Source organism: Mixophyes fleayi, chromosome 4, assembly GCF_038048845.1.
Source record: "Mixophyes fleayi isolate aMixFle1 chromosome 4, aMixFle1.hap1, whole genome shotgun sequence".
In the NCBI taxonomy this organism is placed as follows: Eukaryota; Metazoa; Chordata; class Amphibia; order Anura; family Limnodynastidae; genus Mixophyes; species Mixophyes fleayi.
Genome location: NC_134405.1, coordinates 84,582,652 through 84,604,126, shown reverse-complemented (window position 1 = coordinate 84,604,126; position 21,475 = coordinate 84,582,652). Strand labels below are relative to the sequence as shown.

Here is a 21,475-nt window from a genome sequence, read left to right as displayed (position 1 = left end):
TGTTTTCCTTCTAAAAATTCATCTCCTAGTAAGTAGACAATATTATGAACATATTGGTAGACAATTTGCAGATCATCAAATGTTTGTGTGTGTGTGGGGGGACCACAAATCCCAGCAAGCAATGATCGTTTCCGCTGGGGTAGACAAAATAATGTTGAGTTTTGGAACCAGTCAGATCAATCTAGAAGTCAGTGAAGTCAGTGCATTGTGCACCTCAATAGAAATATTATTTTAGACTGACTCGGAGAGAAAGTACAGGGTGATTCAAAAGTCACAGTACACCCTTTTATTTCAAAAACTCTACAGGAATTGGGCCGATTGCCCGATTTCAAGATGGCGCCCATGTTTGGTACATACCGTAAAAGATAGACCACATCACCCATACCTTACTGGAGTATTCAGGTTTCCCAATTTCCTGTAGAGTTTTGGAAATAAAAGGGTGTACTGCGACTTTTGAATCACCCTGTACATGAAATGGCAGTGGTGCACACAAGATACCTAACAAACTGGCTGTTGGGGTGCCAAACAGGTAGAGAGTAAGAAACGGCTGTCAATACCCATTAATCCCACCCCCCTTCATGTGTCTTGCAAATGTATTTGTGATTTAGATTAGCAAACCCTGCGCTTCAGCCAGACTGCGCTCCCACACAAAACTCCACTGAGCCTGTCACATTGGATACAACTTCAACCTTCCTGTCTGCCTTTTTCATCATTGTTCTCAGGCTGTAAAATGAAAGCTGAAATGTGACGTCTTATCGAATAACGTGAGTTCCCAGAGATGGATTTTGGTTCTGATGAAGCACACTGACATTAACAGAAGCAGAACACAGGCATACAGCGGGTCACAGTTCCATCTATGAGGAGGCTGCGTGCACCTCACCCTGCTCCAAAACAGGCACATTCATTTATTCTAGCAGGCTGGAAGCTCTACAGGTACACAGACCAACAAACAATGAAACAATAGTACCGAATTCTTAAAGTGCAGTCTAGCTGTCTGTCTGTAGTCAGTCAGACAGAAGAGATGCTCCTACTGAAGGGTACATCACTATGTTTATGCAATAATGCCTTTGTTACAATTAAACATGCAAAGCGTGTCTAAGGCACATAAAAGCCTAGTAAACATTGTGATGCTGAGGCTCCATAAAATGAACGCTCTGTAAATTGAACAGTACACATATGCTTCGAGAAGATTTCGCTTTACGTCAATTTCACCTCTGCCTGCAGCATTAATAACCAGTACAATATAATGGCGTTCATTAGAACTCCACTCCAGGAGTTGTGAAACTACAAGTCCCAGCATGCTTTGCCAATATATATAGCAGCTTATTGCTAGAAGGGTATTCTGGGACTTGTAGGTTCACAACACCTGGAGTGTCACAGGTTAGCCAACACTGGGCGCTAGGTGGTAGTGAACAAAGACCCCTGTGACACACCATAATTACCTGTTGGAGGTATGTGGCTATATAGAGAAGCAACATATCACAATTACACATCACACACAAAGGCTGGTAGGCTCACACCTTACTGCTTTGAAGCCTTTGTTCTTCATAAGCCTTTGTGGTTAGCTTTGTACAAATGCTTAATAAGGTTCAGTCTGTACTTGGCTACAAACCTTCTGCACTAACCCATGGCAAAGCTGAAAACACTTACATGTAAACAGACTTCGTTGACATTGCATATTCCAGTTGCTAATATGTTAGAAGGGGATAAGAAACTTGGCAGTACTAGAAGGATCCAAAGCCCAGCATCTTCCTCCAAAGATTAATAAAAATTTCATTCAGTCTTTCCTAGACACTATGTTGGATAAAAAAAAAAAAAATACAGAAACTTGTTGGGAACATTTACACCGATTTAGAAGAGGGAAGAAAATCCATGGAAATACTATACATTTATATGTTCCTGGACATATTTCAGGAGTTATTGTTATTAATGTAAGTGACAAGCTGTAAATAGAGGTGTCACCTGCCCCCAAGAGCTTACTATTCACAAATATACAGCATGAGAAAATGCACTCACCTGAAATGAGACCTAAGACAGCTTTACAACCCTCACTGTTTATAGAATGAAAATACAATTTGCTGCTTGTGCTCCCCTCGCTGTCACCCTACCCCACTTCCCACAAACCCATGCGCGACGTCATATGGCAGCACTTGTCAATGCCATAATGGGAAACGTTCCTCCTATTCTCAAGAGCGATTCAGATTAAAACAATTGTGTTTCGCAGGTTTCACTATGGCAGGTCATATAAACATTGCACGTAAGCCACACGTGATGGCAGGGCTCCTAGTTTTGTCAAGCTCCCATTTATTTAGAGGTTCATTGACATCACTGGGAAGAATCTCCCACTACTGTTTTGTTACTGTACTCTTTTCTTTTATCAATGCGCTGATGTACCTTATAGCCTGTAGTCTGTATACAACTATAGGTTTAGTCTATGACAAAGTTCTCCATACCCAGCATACTAAACAGGAGAGTATAGAGAGAACAATCCAAATATATTGCTAATAAAACATTGTTCAATCCCATTTACTTTTACACAAATGCAGGTTGGTTGGAGTTCACAATTACCCAATCACTGCTTGCAGAATTGTATTGAATGATGTCCACTTAGAGCCAAGTATTTGCTCTAACAAACATATTCTCTAATACATCCGCCCAGAGACAGAGCAGATGTATACAGATAAGTGTTTTATGAATGAATTAGAGGAAAATAAATTGCATACAGTCTTCAACCTTCTAGGAGCATTGTAGCTCAGTATATTGTATGCCTAATTCATGCTGTTAAATTGATAATATTAACCTTGCTTGCTGAGATGCATAAAATAAAGCCAGTTTCCCAGAACAAATGTAATTAGCCAGCATTTGTTCACTTGAGCAGTGATGGGAACAGACAGGATATGATTTGATGTAATCAGGTGGTATTCTAAATGGGACTACATACTGTTGGTTCAGTGTACTCTTCACACTTGTTAATTCACAAACTGGTCTTTTAAGGACACTGCCCAGTACCACCTGTACATAATGATGAACGGGCACATCTGTACAAATCAGAAGCACTTCCACTGAGATTCACATCCAAACAGCAGAGGTATCCACCCAATTTACATACAGGAGCAGCTGGGTGGTGGCACTATATGCAAGTACGTTTATTACGGTATCACACTATTGGTTTTCTTCTCTCATTGCATGAATATATGAGATACAGCGAACGCAAGTGACTGCAGCAAAAGCACCTATCCTGATTTTGATGTTTGATGAGCAAATTTAAAGTTGGTACGCATATTTACATACCTTGATTTTTTACCTTACCCACAATTTTACACCATACCCCTTCTCATCTGTTATCATTGTACTTTACTTGGTGTACCATCCAATTCTGAAGGGAGGCGGCCACTTTGAGAATAAGGAGGTGTCCGGGTGTGAATTTGTTTTGGACTTTTCTATGTATATTTGCAATTCCGGAATTAGCGCCATTGTTAGTGTGTGTGTGTGTGTGTGTGTGTGTGTGTGTGTGTGTGTGTGTGTGTGTGTAATTATATATATATATATATATATATATATATATATATATATATATATATATCTGTGAAGTACCTTTAGAAGAATAACTACATAAGGACATTTCTAGTACACAAGTGGAACTCCAATAAAAAGAAACGAAAAAAGAAGGTGATCTGCAGCAGTTGAGAGCATAGTATTTTCTGATCAGGAATAAACAGAGTTCTAAAGCATTGTAATAACTAACTAGAGAACTCTTACAGGTCAGAAGACATTTGGTCTCAACTGAAACCTAAATTTCTGTTGCTCACTATAAGTGCCATTATGCATAAAAGCAATAAAAAATAAGAACTGTCTACTTATAGATCAATTCCTGGACAATGTAATTAAAAAGGAAGCAAATGGTTAAGAAGTTCTAAGTAAATTCTAAAAGACAGAATGACACAAAAGTGAGTCAGAATTTAGGGAAAATTAGGCCGGTATACCGTGGTTAGAACCTCCAAACAAACCAACATCCTTTGGGTGACTCACAAGAGTGAAAGGAATGAATCCACAGACATCCTGCAAAGGAAAGTCTCTGTACCTAAAACATGCTCACACTGATCTCTGAGACCACAAGGACCATGCACATCAACATCAAAATGTCGCCAGAAAGACCTTTGTATACAAGAGCGGATGGTATAAAAGAAAGTTTCAATGTATATTACAAGACTGAGAGCATACATTACTAAGCGAATTGCCGGTCTTAAAAAAAAAAAAAAAAAAAAAAAAAAAAAAGTAGTGTGTGTGTATATATATATATATATATATATATATATATATATATATATATATATATATATATATATATATATATATATATATATATATTTTAATTAGACACACACTCATGGCCAAAAGTTTTGAGAATGACACAAATATTGGCTGGAGATCACTCTGTCATGCTGATTGAGCTAAAATAACAATAACAGACTGGAAGCTTTAAAAGGAGGATGGTGCTTGAAATCATTGTTCTTCCTTCTATGGTTATCTGCAAGGAAACACGTGCAGTCATCATTGCTTTGCACAAAAAGGGTTTCACAGGCTTGGATATTACGGCTAGTAAGATTGCACTTTCAAGGAGAGAGGTTCAATAGTTGTGAAGAAGGCTTCAGGGCGCTCAAGAACGTCCAGCAAGTGCCAGGACCGTCTCCTAAAGCTAATTCAGCTGCGGGATCGGGGCACCACAAGTGCAGAGCTTGCTGAGGAATGGCAGCAGGCAGGTGTGAGAGCTTCTGCACGCAAGACTTTTGGAGGATGGCCTGGTGTCAAGAAGGCCAGCAAAGCCGCCACTTCTCTCCAGGAAAACATCAGGGACAGACTGGTATTCTGCAAATGGAACAGGGATTGGATTGCTGAGGACTGGAGTAAAAGTAATTTTCTCTGATGAATCCCCTATCAGGTTGTTTGGGGCATCTGAAAAACCACTTGTCCAGAGAAGGAAAGGTGAGCACTACCATCAGTCCTATGCCATGACAACAGTAAAGCATCCTGAGACCATTCATGTGTGGTGTTGCTTCTCAGCCAAGGGAGTGGCCTCACTCACAGTTTTGCCCAAGAACACAGCCATGAATAAAGATTGGTACCAAAACATCCTCCAAGAGCAACTTCTCCCAACCATCAAAGAACAGTTTGGTGATGAACAATGCCTTTTCCAGGATGATGGAGCACCTTGCCATAAGGCAAAAGTGATAACCAAGTGGCTCGGGGATCAAAGCATCAAAATTTTGGGTCCATGGCCAGGAAACTCCCCAGACATTGAGAACTTGTGGTCAATCCTCAAGAGGTGGACGGACAAACAAAAACCCACAAATTCTGACAAACTCCAAGCATTGATTAGACAAGAATGGGCAGCCATCATTCAGTATGTGGCCCAGAAGTTGATTGACAGCATGCCAGGGCAAATTGCAGAGGTCTTCAAAAAGAAGGGTCAACACTGCAAATATTGACTATTTGCATTAACTTAATGTAATTGTCAATAAAAGCCTTTGACACTAATGAAATGCTTATAATTTTATTTCAGTATACCACAGCAACATCTGACAAAAAGGTCTAAAAGCACTGAAGCAGCAAACTTTGTGAAAACCAATACTTGTGTCATTCTCAAAACTTTTGGCCATAACTGTACACACACACACACACACACACACGACAATAATCTTTTAGAAAACCACTGTTAAAGTCAGTCATGTGACAGAATTGACTCTAGCAAGCTCTATACTTCTATCACACAATGCAGGCCAAACAAGTAATTAGAATGAATAATATAAACTTACTAAAATACAATTAGTGCAGAGTATATACCAGGCATAACATGAAGATATAGTGTTTGCATGTGCGTTTGACATACGATGATAACGACATTCAGTGCATTTTTTTATGGTCCTTTCATTTCAAAGCCTTTGAAAACGTCCATTTATCTGAATGGGACTACACTGTTAACATACCCACTTTTAGTTAGTTTATGCATTCTTTGGTTTCAACATGACGACAACTTTCTGTATCTGAAAGTGTCTGCTTTTTGTTTGTTTTTTTATGATGAGCTGGAACAGACACATTTTCAACATATTTTATAATACATCTAGCGCACAGCAAACACATCTGAACCGCATACATGTCAGGTGGATAAAGAAAAACCTTCAAAATAACTAAAATTCAAAGCATTTTAATCACCAGCTGGCATGTGGACTGAACAAATTGCAGTCAGTGCCTCTTGAGAGAGTAGTTTCTATTGATGCCAATGGATGCACATCTTCTCTGGCTCCTTAAAAAGATAATGTTGGCAATTATATCTGACTGCCTGGTTCCTGAATTCTACAGTCTTCTGTCAAACTCAAACTTAAACATTTGTCTAGAATAGGAAGAAAGGACATAATCAACCACTTTTCATAGCTAGCCAAAATGTGACACCAGAGATCACTTTAGTTGATAAACATCGGTCACATGCATTGGACAGATGGCTGCAGGGTGGCACAGTGGTTATCACTGGAGAATCACAGTACTTGGGTCATTGATTCTGATCATGATCATATCTGTGTGGAGTTTGTATGTTCTCCCAGTGTTTCTGTTTCCACCCGATGCTCTGGTTTCCTCCACATAGCCAAAAACTTAAGCTAGGTACAACACTACAGAAAATTTCTCTGGATGGGATACCAACGACTAACATTCCTAATCAACATGCCGATTTACACCATTTACCTTCAGATCTCTGCTCTGGGGTCATGAGTTTGATTCCCGACCATGGCCTTATCTGTGTGGAGTTTGTATGTTCTCCCTGTGTTTGCGTGGGTTTCCTCCGGGTGCTCCGGTTTCCTCCCACACTCCAAAAACATACTGGTAGGTTAATTGGATTCTATCAAATTGACCCTAGTCTCCCTGTCTGTGTGTATATGTTAGGGAATTTAGACTCAGCTCCAATGGGGCAGGGACTGATGTAAATGAGTTCTCTGTACAGTGCTGCGGAATTAGTGGCAATATATAAATAAAATGATGCTCTTCATCGGTCATAACCATCTGCTGAAAAGATTGTGTCTCTGTACACTCTATGGAGAGCTGCCAACACATGGTCACGAGTACATACACACTTCAGAATTTGCCCGACAACGTTCCATCAATTACAGAGATTTTTAGTCAGTATTAAAAATCTAACGATACAATGTGCTTACACTTTGGCACAATAAAACATGATCATGGGACACACCAATGCAATGTGGGACTTTCGTGAACTTAGAGAACGTACAGTTATTTATAAGGTTTAACCACATTACATAATTGTGGGGAATAATGCCTAAATCATAACTGCAGTGTAAATATGTTATATCAAAATGAATCCATTGATAAATTGAGTTACTAAAGTGTAAAATGTGAAGTCAGAAAGTCTGCTGTGTGAGTATTCAGTGACTCTGCACATCCCAGTGTTTGAAGCTGCTACAGGTGACACTGCTATCTTCTAAGGCCCCTGCGGTGAGCTATATCCAGACACAACTTAGGTTTTTTTTGGACACCTGAATAGACTTTGTGGGGCCGGTCACAGTTTGACATCCTTGCAGATAAAGGCCGCATTTGAAGGGTGCCTATACAGGTATATATAGAAATAGAAACTTTAAAAAGGAAAATGTCTCATATTTTGGGAAATCTGGCTGCCACTCCATACTGAGGGGCAAAAACCACACCTGGGTTGTGAATTATACTTACTTACTATACTTACTAGCGTTACCCGGGAGCAGCTATAGCTACATGTCTTTGGGAAAGGTATTTCTTATTGCTATGATTCCATCATGTTTGGTATTTAAACGTGCAGGAGATTATGACCAGATTATTGACGGGGGAGTTATGTTACCGGGATGTATCTGAGAAAAACTAAGACAGTTCAAAACGTAGAAATAGTTTTGAACAAGCCTTAAGTGACACCTAAGGGTCATTTCTGCCCCCACATTAGCATCCACACTGCCCCTGTGAATGCCGTCCCATTGGAGTTTGCAATTGTCAATCTTTTGGGAAATCAATCATTCATTGATAAGCTGTAAGCTGTCCATCTTCAAGCAAATTTCCCTTGGCTCAGAATATACCACTTCGATGTAAGTTATACTTTGAATCTAATCCTTTTTATTTTAAACTGTTTTGCTTGTGTATGTTATGTCAATTGTTTATTAATTATTTTATATATTTGTATGCCCTGTACCTTTGTATATTAAATCTATAAATTTAGTAAGTGGCGTCCTTGATACTGTAATAAATCCATTAGACTGTTAAGAATATAGCTGGACCAAGTTAACCCTTTGAATAACTAACAAGCCTAGTGTGTGCTTGAATTTACATTTGTGTAACAGTCTGGAGGTGTAAACAGTTAACCCTTTGACTGATCGGGTGGGCCTTGCTAAACTGTGGGTAGCCAGAAGCCTTCTGTGCCAGTGTGGGACAGTATATTGGGGTCCTACTGCCATTATTCAATAAGTGGTGGCAAATCTGAAGTGTGTGGGGTGTGAGAGCTCGGTGTGGGGGCGATTCAGTAGGTCTATAACCTGTGTGATAGGTAAAGAGACTGCGGACTGAAATCGTGTCTAACCTCATACAGCAAACACCCAAAGTCACGGAAGCTGGGAGCGTGCTCGTCACAGGGACCCAACAGTCATTTATCATGTGATTGGTACGATAATCAGGTGAAAAGCCTGTAGTGTGTACCCAGTCTTACTTGTAATTAATTGGCTTTTTGACAAAATGGACATGTGCTTGTGTATGTGCAGTGGGGATTTAATTTGCATGCTCCAGTAGCCCAAGGACTGATGTTATTACATATCCTCTGTACAGTGCTGCTACAAATATATGCATAATGAAAACAAAAAGATCTTGTGTAATTTCTTTCTTGTAAAGTTCTGTTCCATTGTCGTATACTTCATCTAACCAGTCAGTGAGAGTACACAGGAGAAGAGATTTCTTTTCAGTTGAGATAGCATCGTTCAGACTACGCTGTTATGTTTCTTTACAAACGGGAAGTTTTTCTCTGCTGGCTTGCAAGTTATTTTAATCTTTGCAGTGCAACGTGAGCCAAGCAGATGCTGCAGATTTTGGCCGACTTTGGAATTCCATCTGATGCAACGCGGCAAACACCTCCAGCAAGAGCTACGCGTGACATTCCAGCCCAGTGCGACCCTGTACTACTTATATATGTTTACACATGCTGATATAATTATAGGCATACAAAGAAAATATCCAACATAACCAAACTAAAAAAAAATCTGTTTAAAAATAAAACTAATGAGCTTAGCTGAGATTCACAAATAAACAGCACCGGTCACAGCGGAGGCAGCCATATTGTATGTTTCACCAACATTCAATCTATCATCTTCACTAGTAACATCTCAAAGTGCCTCATACATCAGTGATGTCACTAGTTCCTAGTGGATTCACATATCAATCGTTCTATTAAAAAAAAAACAAAAAAAAAACCACCACACACCGTTATTTCAAATTCATTTTATAGATCTGGATTCCTCCCATTGGTATGACCTGATTTGCTCACGCAGACAATTTTGTTGCCTTTCCAGAAACTGTAGTTACTTGGCTGTCTGGTGATATCCCTTAATGACAAAGAACATTTTCTACAGATCTATAAGTAAACAGGAAGCTCCACTAATGCAGACACTATACCAATGGAATTACAGACTTTTCTGATGATCGATTTGTATTAACATTACTGAAAAGGTCAATTTGGGCAAACAACGCCCAAAGATGGGTCTTTTCTTTTTTTCGGAAGAGGACGACAATAACAAATAAAAATACTAAGTAGACATGATTAACCTCTCCATTTCTGGAAAGAAATAGCAAATGGTTGGGGACTTGAGGACTGAGACAACCCATCTGTTCAGCGTTTCACACCCTGCCTGCAGTCTGAAGCTGTGTTTGGGCAAAGAACTGTATATCACTGCTTTGTTCACACACACATTCCTTTGGGATGACAAGCACTGCCCACTGGGTTTCTAAGGGTTGGGGCCTGTGGGTTTTTAGAACTCTACCCACTCCCCCATCTGCTCCCCACTGTAGTGACTCAGCTGACAAAAATTCCAGGCCAATTATAAATCACTTAACCCATTCTGTGCAAAGTGGATGCAAATTCATTGACAGAGTCACACACACACATCTTTAATTATCCAGCCCAAAAAAAGATTTACACAGATTTTCTGAGGGTCAATAAATGATCACATCTAATTTTAGCACCTCAGTCATGCATGAAATGCACAGGAATGCCTTATGCCCCATGCCTTGTCTTGTACAATAAATTACACCCATTGTAGCCACACATAAAGCACTATATGTTGCACACAAAAATTAAATGCCAGGTGTTACCGTGTGCAGTAACACTTGCAGGCTGCAAGAGATGGATCATCATCATCATCATCTATTTATATAGCACCACTAATTCCGCAGCGCTGTACAGAGAACGCACTTACATCAATACCTGCCCTATTGGAGCATACAGTCTAAATTCCTTACATACATACACACACACAGACAGAGGCTAGGGTTAATTTGAAAGCAGCCATTTAACCTACTAGTATGTTTTTGGATTATGGGAGGAAACCCACGCAATCACGGGGAGAACATACAAACTCCGCACAGATAAGGCCATGGTCAGAAATAGAACTCATGACCCCAGTGCTGTGAGGCAGAAGTGCTAACCACTAAGCCACTGTGCTGTGGATGTGGATATAATTCCAGTCTAGCCCACAGCCTTATAAATACACACTTCTTATTGGTTTATTGTAACAAGAAAATATCCACAAAGGGTCACAAAAAACATTGTTGCAGTGGCATATTTAATACGGTTTCAGGCACTGATTAGCAGATAAAAAGTGCATCAACAGAGGATAGGTGTGAACAAGTCCTCAAGCTACTGTAACACCTACAGATTTCTCTCACAAACATGTAACCATTTATAACAGAAAAGGGTTTGTCTGACAACCCTTAAAATGACTGCAAATAGATTCACTTTTGCTTGGGTGCTAATGTTAATACACACGCACACCTCACTTTACATCTAAAATAAAACACAAAACAAGGCACCCAGTTGTGCCTTGAAATCTGTGGAAGCTTATGGAAACATTTCTACTAAAAAGTGTCCCTCTTCTTAGGCAGAGCCGTGGGGGTTGCTACATGCCAGTTCTGAAATCAATTTCGTTTGCCACTTTTAAATGGTGGCAGAGGAAGGTGCAATTGTGATTGGTCCTCCTGCTTGCCGCCCCACTGTTTTTGGCCCAGGGCTCTGGTTAGCGGTAGGGGTAAATATAGCTTGTATCAAGTATATTCATAACCATGATATTCATCTGAACCAAAAAGAGACAGGGCAGAAAGGCACACAAGCATGTTTGTCCAGAAGAGGAAAATATGTTGCTAGAATACCCCGTCTTTATATTTTGTCCCTTTAACAAAGCCCAACGTGACAATCTTTCCGCATCAGTACGAACAACTGCAGCCTCCACCCATGATAAATAACAAAATGTCAATATAAAACGAAGACTATATTAAGGACTAGAAAACATTTTTGAATTTAAAAAAAAATAATTTATAAATTTATTTATCTATATATATTAAATCATTCTTTTTCTACTAGAAGTTTTTAACACTAGTAAGCATGTAAATGGGTATGTGAATGGAAACAAATGGTTTCAATGACACCATATTCTGTTATACTTGCTGTTGAGGGTGTTTGTTTACTGCAAGTGAACACACTAGGGTCAAAAGCATGTCCTCCAGTGACCTCTCCCCCCCAACTGCAAATGCTGGGTAACCATGGAATGTGGAATGTAATCACGTTTGAAATGCTGGGTCACTGTACTACAGCTAACCAATCTAAAGCGGTTTTGGAAAAAAAGGATATATTTCCTGCAATATGTTACACTGGTCAAGCATGGTAGACAATAACCCAGGCGACCCCTCTACACATAAGCCTTTGCAAGGTCACTTACCGTTTAATGGAGTGCAAGGGACAAATGGACAGCATCCTGAAACCCGAGCCACTACTCTTAAGCTAGGTACACACTACAGAAATTTCGACCAACTTTTTATGCCGAGCGATTTTACATGCGATCGATGTTCCGATCGCTCGGTCCATGGACTGCATACACACTAGCCTTGTTTAGGACGATAAAGGGAAGAGCAGACGTCCCTTTAGCGACTTTTTACAGCCATGTTGTCGTGAGCAATGACTGTAATTTCGTACTCACTGTTGTGGATCGGTCGGAAGTTTATACACACTACACAGCGGAAACGAGATTGGAACGAAAATATTAAACGGTACGACCAACCAAATGAGGCGACAATCGTCCATTTGGGCAGACTTTCGACCATCGTGTCACTGCACACACTGACCCGACTTTGAACGAGCGGTCGTATGTCGGCTGTTTGAGCGGATTATTGGACGAAAACAGTGTAGTGTGTACCCAGCTTTAGTGACAGACTAAAAGAACAATTAATTTACAAAATACAAGAAGGAATGAACACTGCATATAGCCACAGGCTAAAAAGTGGTAGCGTCATCTAAATAGTGTAATTTAACATTCTGTTTCAAATCATATAGCGGATAGGAAATTTGTGCGGCTAAGTCTTCATTTTTGCGGTTTGCAGGAGCTGCAGCTGTTCAGTGGCTTCTCCCCGCTCCACAACTTGTCAATTTTCACTACTGCTAGATACAGACATAGAATATTATCACAAAGCCCAGACATGAGTGCAAGTTTTTTTTTTTTTTTTGTGACCTATCATGCTATTAAACAAGCACAGTAGATCTGCAAAATACAGCAAGGACAACTCAGTATGCAAAAACAAATTGGTAGGATAATTGGCCTCCAACAAAATGTACCAACAACAACTTGTCAACATTTTAGATCCTGGTGAAGAGTGCAGGCACTGTTCCTATCATTACAGCCCAGTCCCCTGATGCTCAATGCCGTGGTTTACAGTAGAATACATTAAGACCTGCCCCCCTTTTCACAGGGGAAGCAGGCACAATGCGGGAAGGTGCACTGCTCTCCCTGGAGTCCAGAAGAACTCCTAGAAATTCGGGATTCCCATGCCCATGGGAAGAGTAGGCAACTATGTATGAAAAATATTCAAAGGGCATTGTCTTGAAATTTTAATTTAATTTTGGTATACCATTAACAGCAGCGATAGCACCCTCTGCTTAAAAGCAACGTGTCACAAGGGCCTCTGGGTATTTTCTTTGCTTTACTATACCGTGCTTTGTGCTGTCTATACACTATGCTCTCTCCCATGGCAGAAGAGCTGCAAGGTATAAAGGAAGCCGGCCCGGGAACCAGCTCTCTTCTCTGAAGGCACAACTCAACTTCTGATTCCGGCTTTCAGAGAGCACTATGCTGACTCCCAGGGCAGCTTCCTATATACCTCACAGCTCTCCTGCACAAAACACTATGTCGTAAAGCAAAAAGAAACACCCTCAATGCAAATTTTGAAAGTTATACAAAACTTCCAGCTGCCTCAAATTTACCATTAAATAATTCTATATACAATTTTACAACAGAAAATGCTATAAAAGGATATACAATCTTAGTGACTTATGCATCATGCTCTTTGTTTAATATAAGGATGGGCCAATTTCAACATTCCAGCTGCTGAACTTGTACACAACACATGATGTTTAGCCACCCATGATGATGTATTATAGATTTACTTCAGCAACAGCTGCACAGCTGAACATGTGCCCAACCCTGGTTTTACATTTGTCGTCAATAACCCTACTCTTAGTGCAAGAACCTTAATAGTTGGGTTGTTAAAAGTGCAGACTCTAACAGTTGAAATTTTGCTGATTTTTTTTTTGGGGGGGGGTCTTATGTGCATTTTCTTATTTCAAAGTATATAAAGCAGTTTTAACACATTTTTTTGCCTTCATGTATTTTATGATCTTAATGCACTGCAATGCAGAAACAAGGTAGCAAGTGCTTTACAAAAAGCTGAACGCATTGCTTGCATGTATATATAATGATGTAAAACATCATACTAGTAAGCTATTGTACATACCACAGATGTAATGGGAATTATTTTAGTCGTATATTGTACACTTGCAAGGATAAATTCAACTTTACACTTATATCTGCTGCAGCCTACTCTGGCCCTGCACCAGATTCATCAGGCAGCCCAACAATGCTGAAGTAGGGGTCCCTTCAAGGGTGTGGGGGTAAAGGGAATTGTTTAATTTTTTCTTTTACATCAGCCCCTGCCCCTGAAGAGCTTACAGTCTGAATTCTCTGCCACACAAACATTAATCTAACAGTATGTTTTTGGACTGTGGGAGGAAACCAGAGTAACCACAGGGAGAACAAACAAACTCCACACAGATAGTGCCCTGGTTGCAACAGAACCCATGGCCACAACACTGCAAGTCCGCAACACTAACCACTGTGCTGCCCTGCCCATTGGATTTTCCACAGGTATATCTAGCACCTTTCCAAACATGACACAATAATCAGATCACACTTATACGACATGTGTGTGGCCTGTGTGAAATGAGGTGACTACACTATTGTTCATTTACAAGGTTTTATTTAACTGCACTACAGTAATTTTCTTCATGGAAACAAGATACACCTGTCATGTAAGTACTTCCACGGTGACAAGCCTTAGTAGATACTCACATGCCAGGGATGTACTGCTTGCTTTTGGCTCTCTAACACCCCTGTCTCCACAGATTGTCCCTGTATTGCTCCAGCAGACTCTGCAGTAAAGGAGTTTATTTTTTTTTTTTTTTTTTTTTTAAAAAAGCCTTGAACTGGTGAATCTAAAAATAGGCACTGCAGCAAATGGCAGACACTGGATTAACGATACAGCAGCCGACGCGTGTTTGTTACAGAGCCGGTACTTACAGCTCAGCATTATCCTCTTTAAACACTATATCAGCAGTTGTCCCATTTTTATTATTTGAATTGTAATAATTCTGTCTTAGACCACAGACAAATCATATATTAGTTTCCCCATATGTAAGACACGTATTAAACGAATACTGTGGGTTTAACTCCTTACATGCAATGCAATCAAATCTGCTGCAGTGCTTGCAACACTTATGGGTTAATGTAGTGTCCCAGTGACATACATCTTCATACAGAGAGCATGAAGCAGGATAAAAGATGCAGAGAGGGTAGTATATTAACCCCTTCACAGTATATTTCAAACCTTCCCGGCAAAGGAAAAACGTGTAGTTGCTTATATACTTCCTACCGTTGGAAGGTTACATATTCTGCAGCGTGAAAGAGCCAGGAAATCCCTTCCTGCAGTGGAATAAAAGTCTAACAATGCAGTTACTCCCACACAAGACAGCTCCCTCTGATTTACACATGCCCCCCTCACCTACACTCATTTATGGAAGAGGACTTGTATTACATATATGGAATTGAAGCAGCTATGTGCAAGCAATCTCCTCCATGTAACAGCAAGTAGCATACTGCTTATACCTTCATAAAAAGATGTCCTGCCATTCTATACATACTAGAGAAGCTCAGGCTCGGTTCCTCGAGAATCGAACACACCCGAACTTAGGGGATCCGAGTACCGAGTCGAACCAGCTTAGTACTGCCGCTCGCCCTCGGAATTGAAAACGAGGCAAAACGTCATCAGATGTCGCGAGTTTTGAATTTCTTTTTAAGATCCAACATAGCAAGGGCGGACCCCCATTTTTCTTTTCTGCCACTGCTGTGTTAGGAACTGCCGTGTGTTTGTGTCATTGCTCTGTCGCTTAGCATCCAGCCAGGTCGCTGAAGTATTTGTCCAAAAAAGTGTATGAAAATAATATTGTGACCTGTGAGGTGGTCAAAATGGACTGCAAATGACTTGAAATTAGTGTTATTGAGTTTAATAACAATTTTTTCTAAAAACTCCAAAACTAAAACACACAAGCTAATCCAGATCCAAAACCAGTTTACGGGGGTCAATGAGCATCTCTAATTCATACTCCTAAGCATATGTATAGCCCCTGGAATATGTGTAGGAGATGTCATACCTAATAAGTGCCATTTATACACAAGGGGACAAATTATAAAACATGTTTGCACAAAAAGTCTGTGCAGAAGTAGGGCAACAGAAAATGAATGGCCAAAATGCTTTACATTTATAAATAGCAGCCTGCATCTCCTACACACCAATTCAGACCAGGGAGGAAATGTATTAAGGAGCGATTTTTGCAAAGCAAGATTTGCCTTTAAAAACACATTGCCGTTTTAAATTTAGCTGTCAAAGTCGCTGAATATGGCGATTAGCAAAAATCACTCCTTAATACATTTACCTCCAGGTCTATACGAGTTTATCTTTTCATGTCGCAGAAGTCCCACTAATAAACCCACTCCGTTTTCTCCAAGCCCTGTCCCTTTTATGGACAAGCTATACAATCTATTCAGGTCAACTATAGAACTTTAAAGCAACCCTCTCCCATCTGAATGGTGAGGACATTATATTATCAGGATTTATGTATATAGTGCCACCAGTTCCGCAGCACTGCACAGAGAATATCTGTCACTAACATCACTCCCTGCACCTTTGGAGCTTTCAGTGTAAATTTCCTAATTCACTTGTGCAAATTTGTCAACAGCCAGTATATAGGAAAACCTTAGTGCCATAAAGGTGACTATTTCAATCACATAAGTATCGGCTGCAGGTTTGCATGTACATAGAGAAAGTCATAGTGAGGACTAAGAATATAGGAAGAAAAAAATAAACTATATTAAATGCATCTTTTCTCTATTGTACATGCATTCAAAATGATTCTTTGTAGACCTTTTTCCTTCCTTTAGCCAAAATAGGCAAAATAGACCTAAATAATCTATTCTGTAAACACATGCCCCTTCCTAGCTCTTATTAAAGCACAAAAACAGACCCTACAAACCCACCTAGTCTGCTCTTTTTGTTGTCGCTTATATTTGACATCCAAGTCTTAATATCTGTATGATTGTCTTATGCATATTATTGGTTAGATGCACTACGATAAATGAGGATAAAAGATTGGAATGGACTTATATTTAGAAAATATACAATTAGGTCTTTTATAACTATTGTAGGATAAAAAAAAAAAAAGATCAAAGCTTAAGTGGAAATGACAGCTGCACTTTAAAAAGATATTTATTAGTATTCTCTGTTCAAATAACTGTTATTTCTACTGTGTGTTGCATCTTAATTATACTAAACATATAGTTCTCTTACTATGTCTTGTGGCAGCTAATGAACCCAAGTGAGTTCACGTAAAGGCCATACCCCTTTAAGCATAGAGGAACATAACACACGCAGTCAAGAAATACAAATCTTCGTTCTCCTGTTTGGTGTAGTTTTCTAGCTTCTCCAGCTTAGTACACATGCCCATCCTAGAAAGGTCTGCAGACCCCTGTACACCGGCTTTCCCTAGTCTAGTTGGACCTTGGAGCGCCACACTCATGTTAACAGAGGAGGCTGTGGAGTCCATTTTTTGCATGTTCAATACAAATATTTGATAAATATTAACTGGGGAATAAGACAAGATAGACTTGAATTCAATATACACAACAAGATCTGTACTGTGCAGTTGGGTCAGTACTGAAAAACAAGGACATACCTTTAAAAGTAGGGATTGTGCCTGAAAATTAAGGATAGGTGTAACGTGTGATCTCATTGTTACTACAGTATGTTAGCAGATCACAGGGTTTTATTTGTTTTTTAATTATTTTTACATCATTGTATCAGTTGTCCTAAAACACAGTAGGGATCGGTAATTAATATTGCACTAAGCTGTAACATTTTCAGTGAACAGCAGCAACCATGTACTTGTTTTAAATCTCTAACTTCACAGATAAAACTTAAAATGCTGATTAATGCTGTGGTTAACTGCAAATGTTTTCACCTAAATGCAATGCTAGTAAATGAGCCCTACAGACTCCAACGAAACGTGAAAGAAGGGCTAAAAATAATCACTTGCTGACTGTGTAAAGAGCCTCAAATCATTAAACTCATAACAAAAATATTGAATATCTCTGGCTACGGTTTTATTTTGGGATACAACATATAGCAGTATGTATTCCCCAAAACTCTAGTTTTATTTTTATAAAATAATAGCATAAAAGGTTGGGGAAGATCAGTCAGAGCAGAGATGTAGCTCTCCTTCCCAGTGACTAATTAGTTGTTTTCCTGAAGCAAAAAAAATGTAGAGAAAAGTGTGTTCCTCTGCCAAACATTTCTTAGAATCTGTTTTAAGAGCAGAGATAGAGGAGGGGAGAAAATTCATTCATTGCTAATATACAGCACAATTTAATCAACAACAAATGCTGGCAGAGAATATATAAAGTTTACTAATTAGCCACTGGCTGCAGGTCTTGGAAAATCTTCCTGTGTCTGATAGGCGCCTGATCACTGTCATGGATGTTGCGCACACATTTTATTAGCATAGGATGCCTTTTGTTTAGGTTCCAACTGATGTAGGAAGAAAATTTCCCCATGCTAAATTTTTCTTTACGTTGTTTCAACACAATACCTCACACGATACCATTTCTAATGTAAAGGAGTAAATATGGATTATGCTAATAGAGGGTAAAATATACAAAAGCATAATCCCAACAAGGAGCATCTGCAGAACCCAGAACAGGAAGTGCTCCTCAGCTAAATATTATTATTTTGTAGATGAACACATTACTGCAATACCATACTAATGGTTAGAGGGGAACCTTATTCATGATGTAATTAAAACAATGCTACAACAATGTGCTCCCCAAAAAAACATAGATCAGTATGATTTCATATAATGCATGAGTAGACAGAAAACATTGAAACAGGCTAGTTTAGCAATTTAGCAGCCAGGGAACCTGTGCTCCCATTGGGATCTACAGTCAATGCCTGCTGAAGTTACAACACACAGCAGTACATGGCTCCTGGAGCCGGTCTAGTCCAGAGACACTTTTACACTAGTGTACATAGTTGTTTTATTTAGTTTGGGGACAGCAGTGTAGAGTCATCCTGTCCAGAACACAGGAGTGAAAAAATAATGCAACATCATATCATTTAACAATAAAACAGCTATTTCATTTTCAAATCAATAAAAATATGTTTGTCAGAAAACATCTTCCCGATAAGAAAATTTGAGAAAGGAATAATGGAACTGGATAACAGATTCGTACTATAGGTTGACCACAGACAACATCGGTGTTGGCTAACCTATTACACTCCAGGTGTTGTGAAACTACAAGTCCCAGCATGATTTGTCAATATATAGCAGCTTATTGCTGGAAGGGTATGCTGGGACTTGTAGTTTCACAACACCTGGCGTGTCACAAGTTAGCCAATTATGGTCTACATGAATCATGGCTGGTAATTAGGACCAAAAGGTCATTTAAGCTTCACAGAAGAATGTTAGTGTACAATAATAAAAGTGTAGCAATAAAAACACATAGACTATACAATACAGCCAGAACATTTCCATCCATATTCTATACAAAAACCATGTGCAATTTTTATCCTACATCATAACATTTAAGGTTGAACCACAAGCACTGTATCAAACTGTACACTTAATTAAAAAAACTAAAAATAAAAAACAGATAGATTATATAAACCAAGGATTTCAGGCCATTGATATAGCCTATTCTAATTTCTTGTGTCCACAGTTAATCATCCATTTACAGGAAAAAAATATTTTAATTAGCTGCCGATGTGCTTCCTCCAGTACAGTCTTCAACTAAATGCATGCAATCAGTGACAGGGTATTCTCTAACCTTAAGCTGGGTACTCCCTACACAGTTTTCATCCAATAATCGGCTAAATCAGCCGACATACGACCGCTCGTTCAAAGTCGGGTCAGTGAGTGCAGTGACACGATGGCCGAAGGGCTGTCCAAATGGACGATTGTCACCTCATTTGGTTGGTCGTACCATTTAATATTTTCGTTACAATCTCGTATCAGTTGTGTAGTGTGTATAAACTTCTGACCGATCCACAACAGTGAGTACGAAATTACAGTCATTGCTCACGATAACATTGCTGTAAAAAGTCACTAAAGGGACGTCCGCTCTTCCCTTTATCGTCCTAAACAAGGCTAGTGTGTATGCAGTCCATGGACCGAGCGATCGGAACATCGATCGCATGTAAAATCGCTTGGCATAAAAAGTTGGTGGAAAATTCTGTAGTGTGTACCCAGCTTTAGTGAGAACAATTACAGATACTGTTCTAGGACTATATTTCAGTTCTGAAAATGTAGACTAGTGTGCTGTAGTCAAGCTTACTAAAATGTTTTTTTTCAAGTTACTGTACTTCTCCATTTTATTGAAGAGCCTTACACTGCAGTTAGGTCTCACTCACTATTTATTCAATTAGCCTTACGTCAGCACAGTAAGCCAATTAGTAATAATAGAGCAGTTTATTATTTGAAGCTCAGTGGAGAGTCACAAGCCACCAAGGCTGTTGGAGAAAACAAAAGGAAGTAATTTATTCCAACAATAGCAAAAATGTACATTGAGTAGAAAACACAACACTGTTCTGCATTTAAATAAATGGTCATAAACAATACTAGGATGTTCTTTAACAACAGGAAACATTCTTCTATATTAATACAATCCCACAAGGTAAGCACAACAACCAACAATATATCACCACTGCAAACTAAACTTAAAACTTGATAATGTATTACCAGTTGAATTTTCTGTTACAATGTACAACACAAACACAGTCTCTTACCTTTCTGGCAATGATCAGCTGACCAGCAGCGGTAAGTGTATTCGTTGTTAATGGTTGTCTTCTCACAAAGTGGCTTATCCTCCACAGTGCCGGGACACATGTCACCACACTCCTTTGGTGGCTTATTCCCAACAATATAATTGTTGTAGACAGCTTCTAGGACCAGTGACCAATCCACCGTAGAAAGGTAACACAAGTCAGAGTTCTTCTCAATCCGTATAGCACCACGTGTAATATTCCTCAGGCTATACAGCCCAATCTCCTTCAGGTCAGTCATCTCAAAGATGACCAAGGCGTAGTTGTAGAAGAGAACGCGGCCACGTATGACTGTGAGGTTGGGAAAGAGGTCACTAAGACTTTCCAGACCAGAAACACGGAAAAGCAACAAATAGTCTGTAATAACCGTAAGCTTGGGGAATCGCATATTTCGGAAATCCTCAGTCTTGGCATTGGAGATGAGTAGAATCTGGAGGTAGCCTTCAATCACAACACAGTCTTCCAGCTGTTTAAGCTCACGTACATCGTTACGGATGTCCATGCTGTTACTGCAAACTGTGGGGTGACAGAATAAACATTTTAAAAATTTAAAATTTTTCACAAAAGGGGGATTTATATTGGACTTATTCTAGGCAAATGTATCCAGTGGAGATATTTTGTGATATGAGGAAACAGGGATAAGGATGCAGCACATCCATTCACTAGAAACCATTGCCTTCTGACTACTGGTCATGAAGTGCGTTAGAGGTGTCACAGTTAT

General features: G+C 39.5%; 1 protein-coding gene across 1 annotated transcript in view; it reads right to left on the bottom strand.

Moving 5' to 3' along the window:
* IGF1R (insulin like growth factor 1 receptor) overlaps positions 1-21,475 on the bottom strand; it is a 140,759-nt gene that overhangs the window by 102,651 nt on the left and 16,633 nt on the right. Inside the window, exon 2 of the mRNA XM_075207699.1 lies at positions 20,719-21,270. Coding sequence (XP_075063800.1) covers positions 20,719-21,270 — 552 coding nt within the window. The remainder of the gene's footprint in view (positions 1-20,718; positions 21,271-21,475) is intronic.